Genomic DNA, 20,988 nt, shown 5'->3' with positions numbered 1-20,988 from the left:
TTTTATCTGTATTTAAAGACAAGTAGTTCTCATTCATCCATTCCTTTAATTCACTAACACAACTAATTAAAGACAACATCAGAGAAACTTCATTTGATTTAAATGAAAGGTATAACTGGGTGTCATCTGCATACAAAGTGAAAATTAACATTATGTTTCCTAATGAGAGATCCCAGTGGAAGCATGTAAAGTGAAAACAGTAAAGGTCCCAGTACTGAGCCCTGCGGACACCATATTGAACTTCTGTGTATAATGATGGAGTACTGTCAGCACATTTCTGTACATATTGGAATCGATTTGATAAATAAGAACTAAACCAAGCAGCACGGGCCTGTAAGCCCAACATCATTTTCTAGCCTGTGCAGTAAAATAGAATGGTCAATGGTGTCAAATGCTGCACTTAAGTCCAACAACATAATTACAGTGGAGTTTCCTTCATCAGAGGATATCAGAATGTCATTTACAACCCGTGTTAGTGCGTTTCTGTACTATGACCAGTGCGAAACCAGACTGGAATTTCTCAAATAAATTGTAATGCGAAGGTGTGACTGAAGCTGACTGGCGACTACTTTTCTAGTATTTTAGAGAGAAATGGTAAATTTGAAATAGGCCTATAATTATTTAGTATGTGTGGGTCTAGGTCTGACTTTTTAAGTAATGGTTTAATGACTGACACTTTTAGTGCATCAGGTACTGTGCCATGCAATAATGAACTATTGATAATGTTTAGAATAGGTGCTGCAAGAACATCCATTGCACTTTTTACTAGTTTTGTTGGCACTGGATCTAGGGAACAAGTAGTGGGCTTCATTTTAGAAATTAAAGTTAAGACTTCCTGCTCAGTTACAGGATTAAAATTACTAAAGTGCTGAATGTAATGTGAGACAGGGTCTGCTAAGCTAGTATTTGGTTTGTACTGTGATGCTGAGATCTGGGATCTTATATTTTTAATTTTCTCATTGAAGAAGTTCATAAAGTCTGTACTGCTAATATCTGTTGGTATTTTGCACTGTTGATCTGAATTCCCATTTGTTAATTTAGCCACTGTTCTAAACAGTACCCTAGGATTTTTATTATTGCTATCTATTAATGTAGAATAGTATTCTGAGCGAGCTTTAAAGAGGGCTTTTTTATATTTTTAACACTCTCTGTCCATGCAATTTGAAAGACATGTAGCTTTGTTGTTCTCCATCTGCACTCCAGTTTTCATACTCTAATTTAAGAGCTTGAGTTTTCATTAAACCAGGGAGAGTTTCTATGTGCTTTGATCACTTTTGTTTAAAGGGAGCCACTGTGTCCAGAGCATCTCTCAAGGTCACATTATAATGTGATGTTAGCTGATCTAAATTGTTTTCCACGTTTACATTTGATGTTAACTGATCTAAATGGTTTTCCACAATTACACTCAACTTACTCAAGGTATCTGTAAATTTTGAAGCAGAATTACAATCTAGATGTTGTACTGTCTTTGTTTTAATCTGTGAGTGCGTTGGCATGGGCAGAACTAAATCAAATGTAATTAAGAAGTGATCGGAAATAACTTAATGGAGTAATATTTAAATTTTGAATTTCAACTTTGTAAGTTATAATTAAATCTAATGTATGGTTATGATTATGAGTTGGACCTTTGACAATCTGACAAAATCCTACTGAATTTAACAAATAAGTAAAACATTTGCTAAAAGTGTCAGTTTCCACATCAATGTGTACATTAAAATCCCCCATCAGTGCTACGTGATCATAATTTATAGCCAAATCAGACAGAAGGTTGCTAAATTCAGTCATGAACAATGAATATGGCCCTGGTGGTCTGTAGACTAGCACTATAATTGTGTTGGAATCTGTTTTAATATTTAAAATGAATGCCTCAAAGGATGTAAAGTTGCCTAAATTTTTAGAGTGATTTGCATTTTGTTACAATGAATTATTCCAAGGCCTCCTCCTCACCAGAATCTCTAGACTTATGAAGGAACAGTATCCATCTGGTGACGCCTCAGCTAGGGAACAGTGTCACATTTACTAAGCCAGGTTTCAGTGAGAAGACACAGATCAGATTTTGTACTTAATATAATATCATTTACCAAAACAGCTTTAGTGCCAAGAGAGCGAATGTTCAATAAACAGCATTTAAAACTGCATGGTTCTTTCTGAACTGCTGATATATTTTTGTTTTAATTTGAAGTAAATTTCTATTACACATGCTCCTGGTGGAGGGTCTGGTTTTATCCCTTGGTCTAATTATACACCTTATTTTTGGTTATCAATTAATTTAAGGTTTGTATCAAGACTAAATTTACTGGATGCCCCACAACAGGGATTATGGGTAACAGCTTCAGGAAAATAACAGGTGGGATAAACAACAGCCTGTGATTTAAGATCACATGACTGGGCCTGGATGGTGCTCTAATCAGTCAACCAGGCAGTTTTGCTGCCATATTTTGGGATAATACATAAGATCCCCTCCAGTTAGGATTAAGACCATCTCTTTTGAAAAATCAAGGCACACCAGGTTCCTAGCCAGCAGTAAAGGGAATGAAATCTGCTATAAATCACATCCCCTCTATATAATCTTAGTAAAGGGCCAGATACAACTAAATTCTGACATTTTCTTTTAGCTTTGGTGCATAGAGAGATGAAGTTCCTCCTTAATACCTCAGATTGCTGTAAATAAATATTATTAGTGCTGACATGCAACAATAAAGTAGATACTTCATTGTCAGTGACACAGTCCAATGCGGCCTCTATGCCAAAAATCTTGGCCCCTGCGAGGCATTTAACATGATGATTTTATTTTATAGTGCTCAACAATCTACCCACAGTGACAAAGTGGAAACAAGTTTTCAGAAAGGTTTGAAAATGTATTAAAAATCAAAAACTGAAATCTCCCAGTTGTTTAATTATTCAAACCCTTTGTAGTTGCACTGCAAATTGCTGTTTGCTGCATCCTGTTTTTTTTAGTTATCCTTGAGATGTGTTTAGAGCTTGACTGGAGCCCACCTCTGGCAAAAATAACTCATTGGATGTCATTTAGAAAGGAATATTCCTGTGTATAGAAGGTTTGCAATTCACACTGTATGTCTGAACAAAAACCTAGCCATGGAGTCCAAAAAATGCAATATAGACCGCCATGATAAAATTGTGACTAGGCAGAGATCAGGGCAAGGAAATAAAACCATTTCTAAAGGTTTCAGCACTGAGAAGCACAGTGGCCTCAATAATTGTGAAATGGAAAAAGTTTGGAACCACCAGATCTCTTCCTTGAGTTGGCCATCAAGCCAAACTGAGTAACTAGGCAAAACCCGTCTTAGTCAGGGAGGTGACCAAGAAAGCAATGGTCACTCTAACAGAGCCTTTAGAAGTCCTCTTCTGAGATGAGAGAATCTGTCGGGAGGATGACCATCTCAGCAGCACCCTGTCAATCAGGTTTTTTAGTAGAGTGGCTAACTCCCGCTTGGAGTTTGCAAAACATCATTTAAAGGACTCTGAGAGTAAGAGGAAGGAGATTCTGTGCTCTGAGATGGCATAGACTGTACTTCATGCACTACGTTTGGGGTAGACCAGCCACTGATCATCACCTGCCTAATAGCAGCCCTACAGTGAAGCATGCTAGTGGAAAAATCATGTTATAGAGGTCTAGAGGAAATGAGGAAAGCGTGAATACTGCCAAATACAGAGGGGTCCTTGAAGAAAACCTCCTCCAGGATGCATCTGACCTCGCATTGGGATGACAGTTCACCTTTCAGTATGACAATGATTCAAAGCATGCAGCCAGGACATTGCTGAAGTGGCTTTGAAATAGTTTTCTGACTGAGACTTGTCTCTTGAGTGGTCCAGTGAAAGCCCAGACCTAAATTCCATAAAACAGCTATGGAGAGACAAGAAGAATTCAGTTTACAGACGTTTCTCATCCAAGCTAACGGAGCTTGAGAGGATCTGCCAAGAAGAATTTGATAAGATTCCCAAACTGAAGTGTGCAAATCTTGACGAGACCCACCCAAAAAACTATAATTGCTGACAGTGTGGCTTCTAAAAAGTACTGATTTAAGGGTCTGAATCCTTATATGAAGGAGTGATTTTAGTTTTACAATGTTTAATAAATGTGCAAGCCCTTCTGAAAATGTGCTTTCACTTCGTCATTATGGAATATTTATCCATTTAAAATTAAATCTACAGACCAATAAAGTTTGGAGGAAGTGAAGGGGTCTAAAAACTTTATGGATCTACTGCACTTTTCCATGTCCTGTCCTTTGTGCTTATTTTTCTAAGTCTACAGTATGCAGTAAGCCAACCATGAATGTTATTGTAGCATGATAAATGTATGAGTGAGAATGCCAGTCTCATTAAAAGAATTTTCATCACTTAATATAAGTAATCAGCACAGGTCTGCACAGATCCATCTTACTTTATGGATAGAATTGTGTCCCTCATAACTCTTTGTGAGCTTCTTCTTGATTTGGAACTGGAAGCCAATTACAGGATGAAATGCCAAATCTTATTTAATATTGGTGTTCAAATTTCCATCTATAATGACTATGTCATTGTAATAATAGCTTCTTTGCTCTACTCAGTCTCTATTCTTTGTTCCCAATGGTAACGTTTAAGTGCTGCCCACCAATTACTATCCTGTAATGGTGGTCTCATCTTTCCAAGCTGGGGAAAACATTTTTCTTGACTGACATTTAAGTAACTAAACTAGTTTCAAACCTTTAACTCTAAGGAAAAAGTAGTACGGTTATATCATTACTGATCAGAGAATTGTTCGGAAGTCTTGAGGATCTTCCTGGTGAGTTTTGGCAAGCTTGATGTGATGAGACCTTATGGTCTTACTAGTGAAAATTGCATTCTACCCTCCTGCTCTTCTACTCCTTCTCTTTTACCCAAAATCTCTTTTGGAAGATCAAGATAAAATAGATAGGTATTGTATGTTGTTTTAGAGATATTTTTCATTTGGAGATATATTGGCAAGATAGCAACTCTTGGAAGATCTGACTTTCTGTTTGACAGTATGACATTGATTATGGTTGAATGGAGCCACATAACATTAAAAAAGTGTAGCCCATTCCAGGCTGGCAGCCAACTGACACTTCTGTTGAGGATTTTTATCAATTTCTGTTTATAATAGAATGATGTGATGTAGAGCCTGTGTGATGAGAACTTCTTTGTGTAGTAAGGGCCATATTTAGGAAGATACTGTATATACTGGGCAGGGTGGTCCTTATACCGGCCTGATTGTTCTCCAGAGGGTTCACATATACATGCCTAAATATCCCTTTAGTTCGATTAGGTATTTTAAGTTTTTCACTTAAGAACAATGATTAGTTTTCTCACCAGATATGATGGTGGCCAATTTTTATCCTCAGACTCTTTATACTACTACATCCTATGAAATTATGGCTCAATTTGCTGAAAAAAGTATGGAGTAATACTGAAAAGCAGAGGGTGCATATAATAATTCACAACTCTGTGCTCAGCATCGGCTTCCTCCATGAAAGCAGGGTTGAGATTTGTGTAAGTGTTGTGTGTAGTACATATTGGTTATGCTGACTTGTATGTTATTGTTTTCCTGTATTTAAACATTTACATGTACAGCATCCATGCATACCTACATAGGTTAAGTTTGTATTCAGAGTATTAGAGGCAATAAATCCAGTAAAATGAGTTTCTTTTGAAACACAAACACCCAGAGACAAACTGCAAAACAAAGCAGGAGACCAAACATACAATTCTTTATATATGATTAAGGACATGACAGAATATTCTGGTGACAGAAAGAAGCCACAGGCAGCAACAGACATGTATAGTAACTGCAACATTTAATGGACTAACATTTTTAAAAATAATATTTGAATAAGAAGACAAAAAAGCAGCCAATGCATACAGCTTGCGTCTGCCATAATGGTTTAACATTTGAGGGTCGGTTTGAGCGATCCAGCCTTGGACCTTTATCTGAGTCAAGTACAATACAATACAATACAATTTATTTTTGTATAGCCCAAAATCACACAGGAAGTGCCGCAATAGGCTTTAACTGGCCCTGCCTTCTGACAGCCCCCCAGCCTTGTCCCCCCCAAAAAAAACATTTGTAGGGAAAAAAAAGGCAGAAAGGCAGTTCAAAGAGAGACCACTTTCCAGGAAGGTTGGGTGTGTAGTGGGTGTCAAAAACAGGGGTCAATACAATACAACGAAGAAACACAAGTAATCCTCAATACAATATAATAGTGCAATAGAAATAAAATTATGAAGGGAATTGTGGATCAAGACTTGTATTTTAAAATTAGTTCGTCAAGAACACGGGGACACAGTTGGAAACTTGTTAACGGTAAATTTCACACAAACATTAGGAAGTTTTTCTTTACATAAAGAACGATAGACACTTGGAATAAGCTACCAAGTAGTGTGGTAGACAGTAAGACGTTAGGGACTTTCAAAACTCGACTTGATGTTTTCTTGGAGGAAACAAGTGGATAGGAATGGCGAGCTTTGTTGGGCTGAATGGCCTGTTCTCGTCTAGAGTGTTCTAATGTTCTAAAGTCACCTGAACTTATCAACAGACAAGAGATGTGGTCATAATCCTGTTGTACCAGACACTCTTGTTCAAATTGTGTGCTGCCATCCTGTGACTTAATAGAAATTTGTTTCACAAAGTTTTTTTGTCTAATGATAAAAGGTTTTTTTTTCTTCTGTCACCTTTTGTGAGATATCTGTTTGTATAGAAGTCTTAAATAGTTTTTAAAAAAATGTTTTTATAGGTGCCCTCAAAATCAGAACTACAGCCACCCATTTATATCATACTATAATATACTCCATAGAATAATGCAAACATTTAAAGAAATCTACTGTTTAAACATAGTTCAGAGGTACACAAAAAGTGGGAGAAATATCTAAGAAAGTCTAGGAAAGTAAGTTGAACTGGTATGGACATGTGAAGAAGAGGCAAAAGAGTGATGGGAATGTAAGTTCAGGGCAAGAGAAAGTGAGGGAGGCCAAAGCAGAGGTGGATGGAGAAAGTAAAAGAAGATCTGAAGGAAAAGGGCTTCACTAGAGAGGAGGTGCAGGGACAAGCTGTTCAGAGAAGATCTATCAAGCACATCGACCCTACATAGAAGAAGGAAAAAATGAAGAAGAAGAAGATGATGATGACTTTAGAAATATAAGCATTATTTTACCTTTGAATGTTTTCCTGGTAAAACAGCATAAAGGCACCAATTCTCCAACAATTCAGATTTGAAATGTGGTCATGGTAGAAGAACATTATGATAGCCACAAAGTAGAAGGTACCTTGTATGTTGATTTTATGGATGGTCCAAGATTGTGAATAATCCCGATTGCATCTTCATTGGCATTTCTTGCCTTCTTTTGCGATATGTTTGATACCTAATTGCACTCTGGTCTACAAACCTGCCTCAATATACAATTAAACACAAAACCTGTAAGGAGGAATGAATATCCTACCTGTATAGTCCAGTGCCTGGGATATGTTAACTACAGTGTGAAGTACAAACACACTCAAATCCATCTTTCCCTTTAACAGGCAGAGGGTAAGGGTCTGGGGTTTTTTGTTTATAGCAGTGCTTCAAGTGGGAAAGAATGGTAATCTTACCAATGGAAGCAATCGTGTTCCCATTGTCAGCTTGTGAAGCAGTTTGATTATGTCTGCTGTAGTCTTTTGTGAGTTTCATGATTGTGAAAACACTCCTTTCTGGCCAGCTGTTTTAGTAGGGTCTTGAACATCTTACAGCTGTTAAATCTAAATTCATATGTATCCACAATATATTTATGTGTAGTCAACCATAGAAAGATACGAGTGAGAGATACATATAGTACTTTATTTGTTCCCAAAAGTGAAATTTAGCTTCTTAAAGGAAGGTCAAGAAATAATATAACAAACAACTTGGATGAAGATACAAGGGAGGCATTATAAAGGCATATTACCGTAAATATGAAGGAAGGCCAGTAGTTTCTTCACATATTTCTGTTGAATAATTCATTGGCTGAAAGTCCTCAATGCAAGAGTGTCAGATAGAGGATGTGCAGCATTGTTCATAATAGCACTCAGTTTAGTCTTCATTCTTTGTTCCACTGCTACCTCCAGCAGATCCAGAGAGCTTCCCATAACTGAGGCTGCCTTCTTAACCCTTAAACCGCCGGAACCAGCTATAGTCGGTTCCCAATGCAATTTGCCAGGACACCGGAACCGAGTATATTACGTAAATTTCATTGAACTCCACAACCAGCTAAAGTTGGTTCCCAGTGCAATTTTCAGCATGCCAGAGCCGAGTATATTTGGCAACATACATTCATTGAACCCCCCAACCAGCTATAGTCTCTTCCAGGTGCAATTTACCAGAACGCCGGAGCTGATCAGTCCGTGCCGTACATTCGTTGAGCAGCCAGCTCATGACCACTGCTGCCCCCTAGCAAATCAGCATCACTGTCCCTGGGATTCAGATGCTGCACTAGACTAGCCTGCAAGCATCAGCGTTTACCTCTGAGTGTTTGCGTGCAGCCAGTTCAAGTGCAGTTGATTCGGTGATTTATTGAATTTCATCAATGGCATCTTGTACATATTGTTCCAGTAGTTTTTTAAATAGTTTTTACAGTTCATTGGCAGTGTGTAAAATGATCAGTGTTGCAGTAATTGTGATGTTCTTTGCACACAAAAAAAAATGTGTGTTCCATTAAAGTTTCACTTTTTCTTAGTGTATTTTGATGTTTACTTAAAAGTGCAGCAAAAAAGTATTTGGTGTCCACGGGTGCATTTACCCCCAAGTATGTGGCAGTTTAAAGGTTAATCAACTTGTTTATATGGTGGGCCGCTCTTAAAATGATGTTATTGACCCAGCATACCACGCTGGCTATCACCGAATTGCGGAACATGTAAAGTATGTCTGAACCCCCATTAAACAAACACAGTCTCCTAAGAAATTTGTATTTCCTATTATTCATTGTTGGCTAGTAAAAATGAATTCTAGATATTTCTATAAGATGCTGTACTTAGTAAGATTCATTAATGAGGTACTTTTCTCTTTGACTCTAGTATGGATATCTCAGTTTGAGTTTTCTGTATAATTTGACTTGTAGAAATTCAAATTAAATATATCTGTGATTACATTTTGACTATTTAAAATGTAACTGCAGATATCTTTCATTATATGTAAAATCAGTGATATCTTTAATAACAGTTGAACTTGTTAAAGCATTTAGATACTAGATAATTTTAATAGTAGATATTTTTGATTCAAACACATTACAGATACATTTAATTCTAATAGTGATGTAAACCTACAGTACAACTGGACGGATCTGACCACATTTTACTGCCGATTACAAGCTTGGGATTGACAGCAGCAGCAGTTCTCTTATTGAGCCCAGGAGTTCTTGTATGTGTTTAGGGGGAGCAAATATTTGTTTATTTATAATTTTTTTAATTTCCCTACACATTGTGCTATATATATAATTTGTATGTGACAAGTAAAATACAATTTGATTTGGAAGCATAATAAAATCTTTTGATTTTCTCAGAATGTTCCATTGCCATCTTTGCCGTTCTGTAATTTAAACTGATTACGTTGCCAATGTCCCTTAAGAAGTCAGAACTGTTGCCATCTCTGTTTATTCTGCATTGTTCTTTATTAGTTTACATGTCAGGTTTGCTCTGACAAAATTATTTACTTAGGAATTAAAATTATCATTGCAGTTTATACATTCACTACTAGTGTTCAAGAAACATTTCCATTCCTGTACGCACCATCATCAAAACTGTTATCCATTCCCCAAGAAAAATTAAACGGCTTGCAAAATGCAAACCTTAATTACTACTATGATATAATATCCAGGGTTTAATGTTTTGAAATGTTGGAAGAAATTACCCATTGTTGTGTTTCCTTTTTTCTAGAAAAGCGCCTTTCTCGAGGAATTTCCCATGCAAGTTCAGCCATCGTCTCTTTGGCAAGATCCCATGTTGCCAATGAGTGCAATAATGAGCAGTCGCCACTTGAGATGCCAATTTATACATTCCAGCTTCCTGACCTCAGTGTATACAGTGAAGACTTTCGAAGTTTTATCGAGAGGGACCTGATTGAACAGTCGACTATGGTTGCCTTAGAGCAAGCCGGTAAGTTTGGGAGATTGGTATATGCCTAGACATTACAAAGTTATGTTGAACTTCTGCTGCATCGATTTGATCATTAAAAAAACCCTTTCTGTTCAAGGTTCATATTCCTTGGCTTGTCTGAATGGAACATATCCTTTAATTCAGGAATACACTTGGTGGCTTTTATCCTCAGAGCTGCAATGTCTCTTTTCTAGCTTCTTGTCAGCACTGTGTGGTGTGACTTCTGCCATACAGAGCTGGAGCATAACATCACTCCAACTGTTATAATAAGGCTATGCCAGTTTTAGTCCTACCACCCCAAGGTGAACACCTTAGGCTGAAAGGCAGCTCCACATTGGCCCGGGGTGAGTGGGTCTGTCAGTTATTCTGCTCTGTAATGGGGTTCAGGGTTGTTTTTCAGTTTGCCAGCAGTGTGGCCAGGACCTACGTCAGTTATGTGTGACCCTGAAGTAGATATGGAAGGAAGGCTGATGGGATGGAAGTTTTCATAATACTTAGATTGTCTTTGAAGTTGCTTCAGCAGCTTGGTTGAAAGAGGAGAATATTGTGGACCTGCATGGCGTAACCTTCTATATTTCAGGCAACTTTCCTTCCCACAGTATGTTCCAAATATTATAATTGTCACAAGAACGAGACATGGACAGATAAAGAGTTGGGGCAGCCACCCGTATAATATGGTATCCTGGCTGCAAAAGGTCGTTTTCACAAAATACAGAGCACTGAAGTGCATTCAACAGAGTCCAGTACAAGACTGAGGAAACAAAGGAGAAGGGGCAGGTTTTAAAGGGGGAGACAGGAAGTGAGGTCGTATGGATCTGGCACGTGGTCTTCCACCATTGGCTCAGAGCGGAGGTGACATCAGAGGGACTGGAGCTGGTGTGGCCGACTTCCATTGGCTCAGTCCCGGAAGTGATGTCAGGAGATCCAGGTGAAATCCCCGGGATGGTCTACAGGCAAGGGAGAAAAGAGTCAGTGCACTCTGCCACACCCCGCATGCCTCGAACTGCCTTCACTCAAGCCCTTTAGCTGCCTCCCATGCGCGTGTGTGACAAGGCCCCCTTAGCCCAGACCCGGCGGGTCGGGCGACCCTAACCGAGAGGTCGTGAACCCGAGAAAGAGCATCAGCGTTGGCGTGGAGAGCGCCCCGACGATGAACGAGCGAAAACTTGTACGGCTGCAGGTCAAGAAACCACCGGGTGACCCGCGGATTCGACTCCTTGTGGAGGGCCATCCACTGTAGGGTGCATGGTCCGTGACAAGGGTGAAATCCCGCCCAACAGGTATTACCTCAGCTGAGTAATCGCCCATTTAATCGCCAGAGCCTCCCTCTCCACCGCAGCATACCTGGTCTCCGGTCCAACAGTTTCCGGCTCAGGAACATGATGGGGTGCTCCACACCATCGACGCTTTGGCTCAGCACGCGCCCAGGCCTGTGTCCGGCGTCCGTCTGGAGGATGAAAGGCAAAGAAAAGTTAGGTGCCATCAAAACAGGTGTGGGCGTAAGGGCCTGCTTTAAGTCACCAAATGCAGCGCCTGTTTTTCAGTCCATACCACAATGTTCGGGCCCTCTTCTTTGTTAAATCAGTCAAGGCGCCGCTCTCCAAAACCGGGTACAAACCGGCGGTAGTACCCGCTAACCGAAAGGCTTGGACCTGCCGCTTGTTCATGGACGGGCCATTTCAGAATGGCATCAATTTTGGAGCACTTACGGTACCCGACCCACCAGGTAGCCTAAATATTTGGCCTCGCTTAATCCAAGAAGCATTTCTTGGGATTAATCCGAGCCCGCCTCACCAAGTGTCCGTAATACCGCTTGGACATGCTGTAGGTGTTCCTTCCATGTGCTGGAATAGATGACCACGTCATCCAGGTAGGCAGCACTGTATGAGTTATGAGGCGAAGCACTTTGTCCACCAGGCGCTGAAAGGTTGCTGGAGCCCGTGTAACCCAAATGGAAGGACACGATACTGCCAGTGTCCGCTAGGGGTACTAAACGCGTTTTACCTTCGGAGTCCGTTAAAGGAACCTGCCAGTACCCTTTCGTCATGTCAAGTGTGGTCAGGTATTGAGCCTGTCCAAGCCTCTCGAGGAGGTCGCCCACGCGTGGCATTGGATAAGCATCAAATTGGGAGACTTGATTAAGCCGACGGAAGTCATTGCAGAACCTCCAACTTCCGTCAGGCTTACCGACGAGCACAATGGGGCTGGACCAGGGACTATAACTTTCCTCAATCACACCTAGCTCCAGCATGCGCTTGATCTCAAGCTCCACTTCAGCCTTTTTTGCCTCGGGAAGACGATCACGGCGTTCTCGGACAACAACCCGGGCTCTGTCACGATGTTGTGCTCAATCAGAGAGGTCCTTCCGGGTTCTCACTGACTACCTCCCGACGGTCCGGATAACTGTTTCCAGCTCCTGCCGCTGTCTGGGACTTAAGTCCGTGCGAAGTTAAGGTCGTGTGTGTGAGCGAAGAGTGAGCGGGCTGGCGGAGGAGGGATCGGGGTCCCTGTCCTTCCACGGTTTCAGCAGGTTCACATGATAAACCGCTCCTTTGGCCGGCGATTGGGTTGACTCACCAAATAGTCGACCAGTCCCTTCCTCTCCTTAACTTCGTAGGGGCCCTGCCAGTGGGCAAGCAATTTAGAGTGGGAGGTAGGCACTAGGACCATGACCCGATCTCCCGGGCGGAACTCCCGAAGAGACGTGCCGCGGTTGTAGTACCGGCCTGTGCTGCTTGAGCCTCCTCCATGTGATTTTTAAGGACAGGCGAATCTTTCCAAATCTATCGCAACTGCGATATACTCCAGTATGTTTGTGGAGGGAAGAGCCTCTTCTTCCCAGCCTTCTTTCAAAATATCTAATATGCCCGAGGTTGTCGCCCATACAGTAGTTCAAAGGGGAGAACCCGTGGAGGCTTGTGGGACTTCCGATAGGCAAAAAGGACGAGGGGAGGAGCTGATCCCAGTTCCTTCCATCCTCGCTGACCACCTTACGCAGCATTTGCTTGAGAGTTTGATTAAACCTCTCTACTAATCCGTCGGTTTGAGGATGATACACGAGGTCTTTAAATGCTTTATTTTCAGTAATCTGGCAGTCTCCTTGAACGTCTCCGAGGTGAAGGGGTCCCCTGGTCTGTCAAGACTTCTTTGGGGATCCCCACGCGAATACCCTAGTAATTCCCGTGCGATGGCTTTAGAGGTAGCTGAGCGCAACGGAACAGCTTGGGTATCGTGTAGCGTAATCCACGAGGACTAAAATGTACTTGTGTCCTCGGGCTGAGGGCTCCAGGGGTCCCACCAGGTCGACCCCGATTCTGTGGAAGGGAACGTCAATCAGTGGAATAGGAACAAGAGGAGCACGGTCCCTCCTAGGAATTTGTCGCAGTTGACACTCCGGGCAGGAAGCGCAAAGCGGCGAACCTCCTCATTAATTCCTGGCCAGTAGAAACGGAGCTTGATCCGCTCCAGAGTTTTTTCGGTGCCCAGGTGGCCACCTAGGAGGTGGGCGTGTGCTAGCTCGCAGACCTGCCGCGGAAGGTACGCTGCACTAGCAGCAGCCTCGTCTCCTGCCCGTCATGCATTGCTACACGGTAAAGGAGGTCATTATCTAGCACAAAGTAGGGGCCCTGTGGCATCGACTGATTAGTGCGCTGGCCATTGACAAGGACCACTGCATTTTTTACAAACTTCAGGGAGTCATCATTCCATTGCTCCCTTCTAAAAGAAGCCGGCGTTTTTTTAAATTGGAACCGCAACACGGAGAGAGGGTCAGCGTCGACCTCAATGGGCGTGGTTTCCTCCGCTCCGCCGGCGTTGGTGGATGGCGTGTTAGCCCGCGACGGCCGGGAGTTGCCACGTCAGTCAGGGCGACGCCGTCTCTCTCTGCCGGCTGATTACACGGCGTGGAGGCAGCTTGAGACGGGTTATCTCCGTCCATAACGAGGCCCAAATTAACCCCGGGAGTGGTATGTGTCTCACCGCTTTTGATTTTAGACCAGTCCGCCCTAGTATCACCGGGTGTGGAGGATCAGGTAGGACGCTACGGTGAGTTTACTGAACTGACCCTCCGTAACTGATGACACAGCGGCGGACCTGTACCAGCGGATGTCTCCGTGGACACAGGTTATACCGGTCTTAAATTTTAGCCACTGTTGCGGTTGCACAAAGCGGCGGGCAACAATGGAAATGTTGCTGCGGTCGAACAAACCTGTGGTCTTGTGTCCGTTGCGATCACCACGCCAGTATGTGGGACCGCCAACGGATTAGCCAGAGCACACCAACCCCTCCTCGCCCTCCACCTGCATTCCTCCTTGCCCCCAAGCGGTTTGCGCGCCGCGGCACGCGGACGCCAGTACGAGCTCCGGATTGTACAGGGAGGGGCTAGGTCTTGGAACGTACCCGCTGGTTTGACATGAGGACGGTTCTGCTCCCCCAGAGTGTGAGGCCGCCCTCTGCGTCTCCATAAGCTCTATGAGCTCAGACATGTTCTTAAACTGCTCGCCCCAAACCGGCTGGGTGAAGCCACGGGGAAGCGCTTCCAGGAGCAGATAGCAAGCTACCTGCTCTATTATTTGGTAGGGCGTGTTTTCAAATGGCCGTAGCCAATGCCCTACCATTGCCCATAAGGACCAGGCTTGTTTGTTGGTCGGCGCTCAGGGTCCAACCTCCATTTTTATTTTATTCACCTGCCAGTCTGGGGCACCCCTAGGTGGTAAATGGGGCTTTGGTTTCAGGGAGGCAGGCACTCTCCCCAAGAGAGCATACTGAGTCCCTTTGCCTCCCCCAGGGCAGCCCAATTCTGTGAGCCCCACCCACACTCCCTGGCCTCTCCAGATGGCCTAGTTATGAGTGCCGGGGCGGAGCCCGCACCGGGTCACGCCGAACCACGGGGCACCCTCCTCGCCTGAAGACTCGGCCCGCGCTCCCACCTGGGTATATTGCAGGTCCTGTCCCCTTCTCTTCTGGGACTTCTCCATCCTGCCGACTACGCCACTGTCACAAGAACGAGACATGGACAGATAAAGAGTTGGGGCAGCCACCCGTATATTGGTATCCTGGCTGCAAAAGTCTTTTCACAAAATACAGAGCACTGAAGTGCACAACAGAGTCCAAAACAAGACTGAGGAAACAAAGGAAAAGGGTCAGGTTTTAAAGGGGAGACAGGAAGTGAGGTCGTATGGATCTGGCACGTGGTCTTCCACCATTGGCTCGGAGCCGGAGGTGACATCAGAGGGACTGGAGCTGGTGTGGCCGACTTCCATTGGCTCAGTCCCGGAAGTGATGTCAGGAGATCCAGGTGAAATCCCCCGGGGATGGTCTACAGGCAAGGGAGAAAAAGAGTCAGTGCACTCTGCCACACCCCGGCATGCCTCCGAACTGCCTTCACTCAAGCCCTTTAGCTGCCTCCCATGCGCACGTGTGTGACATAATATAACTGGAATATGTTTGTTTTGTGTTACCCTTAACTTCATTTTTGTGTGCAAATTAAACCATTTCTGGTGATGTTAATTGAAAGGTGTTATATAAAATAATGGTTAACAGCAGTTGTTGTAATATATTCTGTAGAATATATATACAGTAGAGTCTCGCTTATCCAACCTTCGCTTATCCAACATTCTGTATTATCCGACGTCCCACCCCAAAAAAAAAAAAAAATGCATCAATCAGCAACAAGAACTGTAAGTTGCGAGCATGAGTGTAGTCTATTTTTAGTTGCTAAGTTCATTTTTTCAGTTAAATTTTTCTATTGTTTTGTTGTAAAACATGATTACAGTGGCTTATGTGGCCAGCCCTCTCTGGCATGTGTGTGTGTGTGTGTGCACGCATGTGTCTCTCTCGCTCAGGTGTGTGTGTGTGTGTGTGTGTGTGCGCGCACCTGTGTGTGTCTCTCTCACACGCGTGCATGTGTGCATGCGTATGTGTGTCTCTCTCTCTCATGCGTCTGTATTTGTGCACACGCATGCGTGTACGTGTGTGTGTGTGTGTGTGTGTGTCTCTCTCTCTCTCTCTCTCGCACGCATGCACGCATGTGTCTCTCTTGTGTGTGTGTGTGTGTGTGTGTGTGCGTGCGTGTGCGTGCGTGTGTGTGTGTGCGTGCATGTGTGTCTCTTTCTCTCTCACGCGTGCGTGTGTGTGTGTGTGTGTCTTTCTCTCACACTCTGTCTCTCTCGCTGCACAGGAAATGCACAGGGAGAAACTGAACACGTGCAGAAATCATCGGCGCACAAACCAAAAGGGAAACTGGCTTGTTGGTATACCTAGTGTGTTGTCGTGAACAGATGCAAAAGTTTGGTGAAGTTTTTGATCATAACCCGATTTGTACGTGTCCAGAGACGTTCGTGAACCGAGGTTCGTAATGTGTAAAATTATCACATAGTTTGACGCTTAATAGGCTTTTTCTTAACACCTCCCATTATCCAACATTTTCGCTTATTCGACGTTCTGCCGGCCCATTTATGTCAGATAAGCGAGACTCTACTGTATGTGTATATATACATATATATACACACACATAGTGTATATTAGCAGCAGTTTGAAAATGTAGACTTTTAGAACAGGACAAAGCCATAGCATCCGTTTTGTTTTCAGCTATATTTTGTGCTGTAGAAAAGCTTCCACCTAATTACAGCTCTTGTTAGAAGTATTCACCCCTTTGAAAGTGTTCACATTTTATTGTAATACAATATTGAATGACGGTGGATTTAAATTGGATTTTTTTTGCCACTGATCAACAGAAAAAGATTCAAATGTCAAAGTGAAAACAGATCTGTGAAAAGTGGTCTAAATACAATTATAAAACCTGCAACAATTGATCACTTAAGTTTTCACCCCCTTCAACTCAGTATTTAGTAGATGTGCCTTTGTCAGTCATGACAGCCTTGAGTCTATGTTCTCAGGTCTCTCTCGCTATCAGCACTACACATCTCCACACTGCCATTTTTCTTCATTCTTCTTTTCAAAACTGCTCAGGCTCTATCAGGTTACATGGGGATCGTGATTGAACAGCCTTTTTCAGGTCCAGCCACAAATTCTTAATTGGATTGAGATCTGTACACTGACTCAGCCACCCTGGGACATTAACATTGTTTTTAAGCCATTCCTGTATAGGTTTGGCTTTATGCTTGGTGCCATCATCTTACAAGAAATCAAACTTTCTACAAGGGCACATACTTCCTGGAGACTGCATCATTTTCTCCTCCAGGATTTTCCCGTCTTTTCCTGCATCATCACAAGCCTTCCAAGGCCTGCTGCAGGGAAGCATTCCCACATCGTAATGCTACCACCACCATGCTTCACGGTGTATTTTTAAAAATGTACAGTGCTCAAACATGGCTTGTAGAATGGTGGCCAAAAAGTTTAGTTTTATTCTTATTAGACCATAGAACCTTCTTCTAGCTGCTTCAGAGTCTCATTTGTGCCTTTTGACAAACTCTAGCTGAGCTGTCATGTGCATTTATCTTGTTTGACACTCTGACACTGGTGTAGTACCTGGGCAACGATTATTGTCTGCACAGTCTCTCCAGTCTTAGTCACTGTATCTTGTAACTCTTTCAGAGTTTTCAGAAGCATCTTGGTGGCCTCCCTCACTCATCATTGTCTTGCACCATCACCCAGTTTTTCTGGGTGCCCTGCTCTAGCAGATTTTCCATTTCTTGATGACCAATTTAACTGGACTTCAGGAAATATTCAGTGACTTGGATGCTTTCTTTTTCTCCATCCCCTGACTTGTACTTTTCAATCCCCTTTCATGGAGTTGCTCTAGCTGTTCTTTGTCTTCATTGGGCAAGTTAGTCAACCTTAAGCTGGCCCTTCCCAATCAGTTCCTGTCATCCTACACTTACACAAAGATCTTTGTAGATGCAGAACACAAATGAAATGTATGTATTCCAAATGACAATATATTATTTACCCAACACATCTCCAAGCACCTCACTCCCAGATAAAAAGACCTGAGCTCTGAGAATATTGCAACTGACTTCAGCTCTGTCGGGAGAGGGGGAGGAAGGGATAGCAGACTGCTCGCTGCCTGCACTGATCAACCCATTTGCAAAACAAAAGATGCTGATGGAGAGGTGCCAAGGAATTTAAGGTGGCCCAGGATTACGAGTTTTTTCGTAGGCTTCAGGGATTCTAGTGTTAAAGCCCCAGACAGGTGGCCTCCATTGAACTAATTCTGCGAATTCTAAAATAAGTTGCATGCACTGATTTAGATGTGTTATATGAAAGGGGATGAATACAGCTACAGCCATTTATTGTTGTGTTTTATATTTGTAATTCATTTCTGTCAATTTGTAGAGATCTGTTCCCAATTTGACATTGAAGAGTCTTTTTTGTTGATCAGTGTGGGAAAAAAAGCCAAATTAAACCCATTAGCATTCAATGTTGTACGAAAATGTCCGAAGGGATGAATACTTTGTAGAGGCACTGTATGTTTATTGTGAATGCAAAGGGGTTGCTGGGTAAATCATGAGGTGGAAATATTTGTAAAATAAATTATTTCATACAAGCCAAGGCATTTTGTTTTTACCATATTCTTTTGCATGGGATGTTCTGTTGCCATGGTTACCAGTGAAGCCTCTTAATGAAGAGAACAACTCCCAGCAGTGTAATAGGCATAGACTGCCTGTCTCCAGATGTAAGAGTGAGGAAAGCCCCTCTTATTTGCATGCCCTTGTGTACATTCTGCCCATCTTTCTGCACATTTCACTTTATCAAAATACACCTGGCATCCCATATGCTCTCCTTCAATGAAAGTCTGCAATGAGCACTTTAATCACGATGTCTGAATGGTTTGATTTACAATTTTAAACTGTGGAGCAGAGGGGTATATCGAGGAAAAACACTGTATCTTTATCCCAAATATTATGAAAGGTACTGTATATACTGTACATGATGTAGATATTAATGGGTACAAGTTAATCCATGTCTGCAGTTTTATTTTTTTAGGAGCAAAGTAACGAGTTGTCTTAAAATATTTTATTATACTGCGGTGGGCTGGCGCCCTGCCTGGCGTTTGTTTCTTGCCTTGCTCCCTGTGTTGGCTGGGATTGGCTCCGGCAGACCCCCGTGACCCTGTAGTTAGGATATAGCGGGTTGGATAATGGATGGATGGATATTTTATTATATGCAAATGTCCACAATACACAAGGCTTCGAAACATAACCCTCATGTAAGATGACAGTCTACTGTATTGTGATTCACATTTTTGTAATTAAGTTTCATTTGGCTTCTAATTCGAGTTATCAAAAACTCTCTCTGTGGCATCTTTATTTCCATGTAAAAGGAAGTTTGATGATGTAGTCAAAAATTCGCTGATTTTGATTGTACGATGTTCAAAACATTAAGAAAAGTTGATTTTAGCATGATATATGTGGCTGCGGAAAATCGAAATTGATTTTCACATCTTAAAATTACAATTTTCATCTGGAAACTCTGCAGTTTTTTTTCCATTGTTCATTTTATTATTCTTAGCCTGAATTTTTTTTTCCAAGAAGCCTCATTGGATAACTTAGCAAAAGTTCATGTTTTCCGCAAGTAAATCTCTTTTCATAGTGAATAATGAACACCATGTCCTCCTACTTGTGGTGCAAAACCTGCTAGAGGGATGCCATCTTTGAGCTGAGATCGCAGTCCTCTGGTATACTTTGTGCCTAATAACTGCCCTGTATGTGTGCATACAACAGCTAACAGCGTCAGCTCCCCTTTGTATGTATCTTGATTGTGACTGAGAGAATAAAAGTGAAAAAGAAAGTAATTTTAACAAGTCCTTCAAATACACACCATCTGTTACAGAAGCAAACCAAATGTATGTGTGTACTGTATAATATTAACAACTAGCAAAATACCAAGCTTGAGGAGAAGTAGTGTGTTAAAGAAGCAATGAAAAAGAAAAGGAAACATTTTGAAAATAACGTAACATGATTGTCAATGTAATTGTTTTGTCACTGTTGTGTGTGATGAGTGTTGTTGTCATATATATATATTTACACACACACACATAAACATATATATATACATATCTATACATATACACATATATACATACATATATATATCTACATATATACACATACATATACATACACACATACATACATACACACACATATATACACACAAATACATATATATATACATACACACACACATATATAAACATATATATACATATACATACATATCTACATATATACACACACAGCTATTTCGTATCAGTGCAATACGCTGCTTGTTAAAACGGATGACACCCGCTCTTACGTGCAAGTCTGCGTGGATATTATGAACTATCAGATTTGTTCAAGTTCTATTTAAATTTTAAATAGAAGGAATTTTATTTAGTCGACAGAAATATCTTTGGTAGGAATGGTAAAAACAGACAGGAATATTATTCCTGAATAAATCAACTCAAACCTTAAACAACTTATAATATTTTGCTCTCCATAAAAATATATCCTGTCTAAATTATACAAGTTAGAAATAAAGTAAACATTAAAAGAACAAACATTCAAATTTCTTTACTCTTATGTAATTTTATATAAAAATAAACTTAGATTTTAAATATCCCAAAAGATTTTGCTCTCCATAAAAATATATCCTGTCAAAATTATACAAATTCAAATATGAACATGCTGCATAACAAAACCTGGAAATATAAATAAAATGTGTTCCTTTCAGCAATAACAAATCAAATCATTCAGTTGTCTTTGCTCATATGTCATTTTAGAGCTGGACGCCTGGCATCTTTTTTTGGCCACAAGTTTGTTTCTGTTTGCTGTGAGGTTCTGTGTTGTGGAGATTCTCAGGATGGATTGCAGGTGCTCATCAGTGAGGCGACTCCTGTGTGCTGTTTTGTTAGTCTTTATCACTGAGAAGAG

At 41.7% G+C, this 20,988-nt stretch overlaps 1 protein-coding gene across 2 annotated transcripts in view; it reads left to right on the top strand.

Moving 5' to 3' along the window:
- The window catches only part of otud7a (OTU deubiquitinase 7A), a 539,312-nt gene that overhangs the window by 390,157 nt on the left and 128,167 nt on the right, over positions 1-20,988 (top strand). For both annotated transcript variants that reach the window (XM_039773581.1, XM_039773580.1), the window contains one exon: positions 9,896-10,114. In XM_039773581.1, the coding sequence (XP_039629515.1) occupies positions 9,896-10,114 (219 nt within the window). The remainder of the gene's footprint in view (positions 1-9,895; positions 10,115-20,988) is intronic.

The sequence above is a fragment of the Polypterus senegalus genome, chromosome 12 (genome assembly GCF_016835505.1).
Source record: "Polypterus senegalus isolate Bchr_013 chromosome 12, ASM1683550v1, whole genome shotgun sequence".
Lineage (NCBI taxonomy): Eukaryota > Metazoa > Chordata > Cladistia > Polypteriformes > Polypteridae > Polypterus > Polypterus senegalus.
Note: the sequence above shows the minus strand (reverse complement) of the source record. Positions and strands in the feature narration are given on the sequence as shown.